Genomic DNA, 6,705 nt, shown 5'->3' with positions numbered 1-6,705 from the left:
CTGTCTTACGGATTCTTCCATTTGGTTAACTTATAAAGTTTAAACCTGAAAACCTTTGTAATCTATGTATTTATCACACTAGGAATGAACATTTCACTTCTTAAAATACACAATAAACATGTAGCAGAGAGTTTGTTTACTCTCCTCCTTAATTTAAATGTGGTATCAAGATGTAAAACGAAGATTTCTGGCATTTAAGCTCAATTTGAAGTGCCTTCTTTTCATTTGCTTGTCTTACATGTACGACAGAGCAAATGATCTTTAAAGGGAGGGAACTAGTTTCCCCTGAGGCGCACACTGTGTTTGGCACAGCGGATGCGCACGGTAAATGGTCAGATCATAGTTTGCTTCCAGAGATAAACATGTTCCTGCGACCACCACTGCTCATGCACTAAAACGTGATTAGATTCTGCGTTTTCCTGTTTTACATCATATAATCTTTGCCAGGGAAATCCACCCAACTCAAGGAGAGGCTACGCGCCATTGGAGAGTGCGCGCGCCCAAGTTTGGAGACCAGACACCGGCCGGAGAGCGCCCGGTGCGCGCGTTAATTACAACCACACCGAGGCGATTTTTAAGAGGATCTGAAGATGAATGACACGGACATATTTTGCAAAAACAACCAAACAGGTAACTTGACTGACCCGTCATGTCTGAACTCAACCCCCCCGTCTTACAACCACATCGACATCACCACTTTCATGCACATATTCCCTTCAATTTATGGCATCCTGTGTTCAGTTGGAGTTATAGCCAATGGACTGGTCATCTACGCAGTGAAAGCATGCAAGAAGAAAATGGTTTCGGACATCTACGTGTTGAACTTGGCAATAGCCGACATGCTGTTCTTGCTTGTGATGCCCTTCAACATTCACCAGCTGGTCAGAGACAGACAGTGGGTCTTCGGAAACTTTATGTGCAAAGCGGTTGTGGTGGTGGATGTCAGCAACCAGTTTACCACAGTGGGGATTGTTACTGTGTTGTGCATTGACCGGTAAGTTATGAATCCATATGACAAAGTTGATGCCAGTGTGTTATTACTAGTATTATTCTTTTAAAAAGAAAGAAAAGTAAGAGTTGTTCTTTAAAGCACCCCAGTACAACACTATAAATACAAAATATAATATTTAACTATATATTTTTAAACAACAGCAATAACAATAACTACAATAATACTTGAAAAAAACTCTCTGAGAATAAAGGTAAAAGTATTAGAATAATAAATTATTAAAAGTATAATTTCTTCCTGTTTCCCACTGCCCATGGTGCCATCATTTTAAAGGAGGTAATCACTAAACAGTGCATCTAAAAATATATCAGTGGAGTGGTAATGGTCTGTGCAACAGCCCATGAAGACACAATGTTCCCTGCTTAAATTATGTGTATGTCATGTTTATGATCTGAACACACTTAGAACATTTAAATTAGTCTTATTGCCAAGTGTTAGACCAATAAACATCTTAATTTAAAGGTAATCACAGGAGCAGGAGTTGTTCCCAGAGCTATAAAGCCACACATCTTCATTATGATATAAATAAAGCATTTCCATAGTGCCACTAGAGTAGCTAATTGTGTTCTGATAAGGAGCAACACCTGTAGTGGAAAATATCCTTTTTAACTGGGCTCCAAAACATAGTGGACTTTTTATTATTACCAGCACTGTTGGGAGTAGACAACAATTCAACTCTGTCCTTTCAAATTACTTTAATCATTTTTTAAAATATTGCAAAGCTCCGTTGTTGCAAGTCCTACACAGCCCTATGAATCCTTCAAAACATCTAATTATAGGAGGTAAAAGTAATGATAACATATAACAAACAAACACACAGAGTCTAGCCTGTGTGTGATACCTCAACAGGTTATGAAAAATAAAAGGAGACATCATTTTAGTGTTTAAAATGTTTCACGAGGCTGATTATAACATCTTATTTGTCATCCTAATTCAATGAAACTATTGTGATTAGTTTTCCATTCGGCAGCTCCAAATGATAACCCTCAGCCCCCTGTCCTAATCAAAATCACATTTCTTTGTAGTTGTTTGTCTGAGTTTAGGAGCACAGTGTAGTCATAGTGAAAAATTTAGCCTCAAATATCAATATTACCAAGTTATATCTGTTAAAAACATGTATATCATGTCATAATTTGCACAAGTTACTTTTGTTTGTTCCACTTTATCTCAGGACACGTGTGTAATTTCATGTCGTAGCAGTTTTTTGGACTCACAAAAGTCACAAAAGAGTTTTGCACATTTTGTTGAAGAGCAACTTTATATTAGGTTTGTACAGGATCACAATAATTATTTAAACATTAGAAAGAGATACTGTCTGGATGCTGTCAAAACAAAACCTTTTTGGACCTGAATCTGTTTGCCCTAATGCAGTTTTTCCTAACACTACAGTGAAATCAATAATGTAAACTTACATGGTTGGTACAGTTTATGCCCTTTATAGCAACTGCTTCTTCCTCTCAATAAAAACCTAAACGGATGTAGCCACATCTACAGCTACAGAGCATAAAACATTTAGTGCACTGGATTTCCAGTTAAGTTTTGATCGTATCAATATCTAACTTGGCTGATCTGAGGGAACACATCAGTAGGAGAGAGATTGATTATTGATCTGCACTTATTGATTTGACCATCACACTAAAAGTACATTTATTTAACTTCAACAGAGCTTCTGTTGATGAACAGAATGCTAAACTATTCATTTATGGTCTAATTGCAATTAAGCAGGACTTTCTGGAGAAAATTACTAGAATGTCTGTGTCTTATGAAGTGTTGTTTTTTCTTTCTCTCATCACACCAGTGCTTCAAATGCTATATGGACACATACCCTAGTTGTATACATGCTTGTTCTGGCATGACCACAGTGTAGCATGTAGAGAGCAACTAGAAATATGTAATTTGCTCCACTGAAATGACACTTGGTGTAAGTAATGACATAGTGGCCATTTATTTCCTGCAAATGTCCTAAAGATGGAGGTCAATTCTGACGAAATTAGTTGAGCAGCTTCTCATATTGAAACACAATCAAATGTAAAATCTAAATGGAAATTTGTTCACTTTCTCCTGTCTCCCTGTTTAAATGATACTAATTTGTCCGTGCATGCATCACTTTACTGAACACGCAATATATTGAGAGTGTACCTCTGACATAGCACTTGGTTTCATCATTCCCCCTTGCCTGATTTGATTCTCTGAGCTTGTCATGGATGAAAATTACCTCTTAAAGCAAAGCTAATGTTCTTGATATGCACTTCAGCAAAGTTGCGTTTATCATTTGTTGCCTCAGACTGCAGTCCAGCTCTAAAAGAGAAACTTCTTCCTCCTAGGTACATTGCTATTGTTCACCCCACCTCAGAGAAAAGGACCATCCAGTGGACCATCGTCATCAACATGCTGGTGTGGCTGGGAAGCTTCCTCCTCACTGTGCCGGTCATGCTGTACGCCAAAGTTGTTCGCAGACAGCATTTGGAGGTGTGCATGATGTACCTGGACGGGCCTGAGGATATGTACTGGTACACTCTCTACCAATCTATCCTGGGCTTTATCATCCCTCTGATCATCATCAGCACCTTCTACTCACTCACTCTCTACCACGTGTTCAGCTCCATCCGTCGCGTCAAACGTAAGCAGTCTGTTTGGGCCAAAAGGGCCACCAAGATGGTCCTAATGGTCATCGCCCTGTTCCTGATCTGCTGGTCGCCCTACCACGTCATTCAGGTGATCAACCTGACCAACAACAACCCCACTATTGCTTTTGTGTATGCCTACAACATCAGTATCTGCCTCAGCTACTCCCACAGCTGCATCAACCCACTCATGTTGCTCATCTTTGCCCAGAATTACCGCGAGCGTCTTTGCCACAGGAACGCACCACACAGCTCCCAGCACTCGTCCAAGATCACAGTAGTCAAAACGGATGGATCCAGTACGACCAATGATCCCAACTACCGCTGTACTGTCATCTGATCAGAAAGATGACTTTTTGTATAAATACATGTAAATGTTTTGCTGCTGGCCCCCAAAAAGGAAGTGGCTTGATGAATGGTGTTGCCTGTGAGGTAATATTCTCCAGATTTTTCAAATAAATAAGTCGGAAATTAATACCTTACAAAAAAACTGGGTGTGAAGCTTGAGAGGCAATATCAACCGCGACTAACAGGTAATGTCAATGGTTTTCAACCTATACAGTACCATACTGTCTCATTCAATCACTCACAGTCACATATAATCATGTCTAAAAATAACAACCACCTCCCTTTGCTGATGAAGCCACTGTCTCTCTCTACATGCCAACCGATTATCAAACTGTCTGCCCTGCAAGACGGCTGCTTTCCCCCTGAAAGCTGACCTACAGTGTACATCTCTTTTTACTTATCCTTGTAGGATGAACCTCCCTTCACACGTCTAGCATTGTCCAATGACCTGCACTCATTATGATAATGATAATTACATATTATCCCATGTTATTGTTATTATATTATATTATTTGTTTATCTACCCAACACTTCCCCCTTTCGTTATAGTTATTATTTCACAATATCAGCAATGAGATCACAGTGGTTATTACTCTTTAATGGTTTTTCTCCTGCTAAAACTTGGTCACAGCCAAACACTCATACACATGGACATACCTTAGATCAGTTCACTAGCTCACACTTTCATCTGCACATTCATTTACTTACATAATTCTCTGCTCCACACCAACTTATTTATTTATTTACCCATTCTAATTTCTCATTTGTTGACTAAATAAATGTTTTATTTTTTTTATCGTTTTATTGAATTATTTGTTTTGCACCCAGACCCATTCTCTCCCCCTCCCATTTACGGTTAATGAAGTTTCAGGAAATCATCCCACCATCAACGGTGGTGATGAGGCAGCACCTCTAGCTCAGCCGTGGAGTCCACCACAGGGTGGTGGTAGTTACAGGGGGGGGGGGGGGGGCTTTACAGGGCAGGGTAAGAGCAAGGACTGGGTCCACTACATTAAAGCAACATTTTATATGATTTGGTATGTGTTGCTGGGTGTGCACTGTGGTAAATATAGATAACGTTACAAATGTATTCGTTATGATTACATTACTTATTATCAAAAATTAGCTAGTCAACATTTCAACACAGCTAAACATCAAGCAAGTGCAACAACACAAGACATTGCTAGCCAGCTAATATAACTTATTAGTCCAACAGCCAGAAGGCCAGCTTGCCGACATTTATTTTACAAAGCTCTCACAAGTCAGCCTGAGATTTACTTGAAGAAGCTGCTGAGCCTGGTTACACTCCCCACCTGCTGGCATGCTGGTTCTGGTGCTCTGAGCAACCAGTCCCAGGCGTCAAGGGCAGTACGGCTAAGCAAACTAGCAAACAGCAGCTACATTTGGCAACTCTGTTAATCACAGAGAGTTGAGGCAGAGCAGACATCAGAGGGAAACATTTTCTCCATAAAATATGATCCAGTTTTCACCAATATCAGTGACATAGTTGGTGGTGTGTGACTTAATGCCATAAAGCGCTACACACGTTCTGATTTGGAACAAAAAGTTACATAGTGCAGGAACAGGTGTATAAGGCATAGAGAGGGAATAAAGCTGTTATTGAAGCGGTTATTTTAAGGTGGGAAAGTTACATAATTTTTGGTTTAAAAATAAACCAAAAATGATCTCCCTGTCTTGGCAGTTCCTGAAAGGGGCCATGGGTATCTGCAATGGACCAGCACCCTCCCAAGGGTCTAGGTGTGACCCATACACTTAGTATTTAGTTCATCTACTTTCGATTTATTCTATATTTGTTTATTTAGTCTTTCAGTCATACACATACACATGTGTGCCCTGCATAACAACTCTTAGCAACAATAACTGGCTTGTATATATTATTATATAATTATAATTATCATCATATCTATTATTTTCTTTTTTAGGCGGGGGTGGTCAAGTTTCTGTCATGTTTCCTCCATTTGAATGTACACATTATGACATGTGTTGCTTGTAAACCATTTTCCTCTACTTCTATGTATTTTATATCTCTACCTCTGTCTTTGTTTATGTACTGTCCTCTTTCACCTAAAACAAAATGAAACAAAGGTTTTAAACAGAAAATCTAAGGAAAAAGAAACAGATCTACTGCTCAGAGGGAGGTGAGCTTGCTAACGAGGACAGCAACTGTCTCTGAGCCAAAACTAGAGGGAATATCAACACTGACTTTCAAAGACGCACAGATGAGAAGGGACGCTGAGGAGCGACTCAGATGTGGCTCTTTTTTCTTTTGGACTCGGACCTTTCATTATTCGTTTATCGACCGCCGGCTACATCAATGCTGGACAGTGACAACACTGAAGTGCAGCTTGTGAGATTTGTCACTGGCGAATATTAACATTATCAAGTGTGAAACATTGATATTAGCTGTCTTATTATCAGCCAGCTTCCTGGGGGATTATGATAAAATGTAATTCCACTTCATAGTTGTAAGAGTTGTCTGATGGAAACATTGTGACAGTCAATGGGAACACTTTGCTACTAACCAATGGCTAATAAATAATGTACTAATGCTTTATAGATCAGTTATAAGGGTTTAGGTTGTAAAAAATCTAATTGGCTGGTGTGTTCTGTTTTTTAATAATGCAGTTATAAATGTTGGTAATCCATTAATAAATGCTCAATGTTTTGAATAACACTAACTCATTGTTTGGTAGGTGAAAGAAA

At 39.2% G+C, this 6,705-nt stretch overlaps 1 protein-coding gene across 1 annotated transcript; it reads left to right on the top strand.

The window, feature by feature from the left end:
* Positions 1-590: 590 nt before the first annotated feature.
* LOC118333887 (melanin-concentrating hormone receptor 2) lies at positions 591-3,973 on the top strand. The gene is made up of 2 exons (XM_035669702.1): positions 591-994; positions 3,334-3,973. Exons 1-2 carry the CDS (start codon positions 591-593, stop codon positions 3,971-3,973), a joined length of 1,044 nt encoding a protein of 347 aa, XP_035525595.1.
* The last annotated feature ends 2,732 nt before the right edge of the window (positions 3,974-6,705 follow it).

This window comes from Morone saxatilis, unplaced genomic scaffold, assembly GCF_004916995.1.
Source record: "Morone saxatilis isolate NCDOM2014 unplaced genomic scaffold, NCSU_SB_2.0 Contig22, whole genome shotgun sequence".
In the NCBI taxonomy this organism is placed as follows: Eukaryota; Metazoa; Chordata; class Actinopteri; family Moronidae; genus Morone; species Morone saxatilis.
This window is presented reverse-complemented; position numbering and strand designations above follow the sequence as displayed.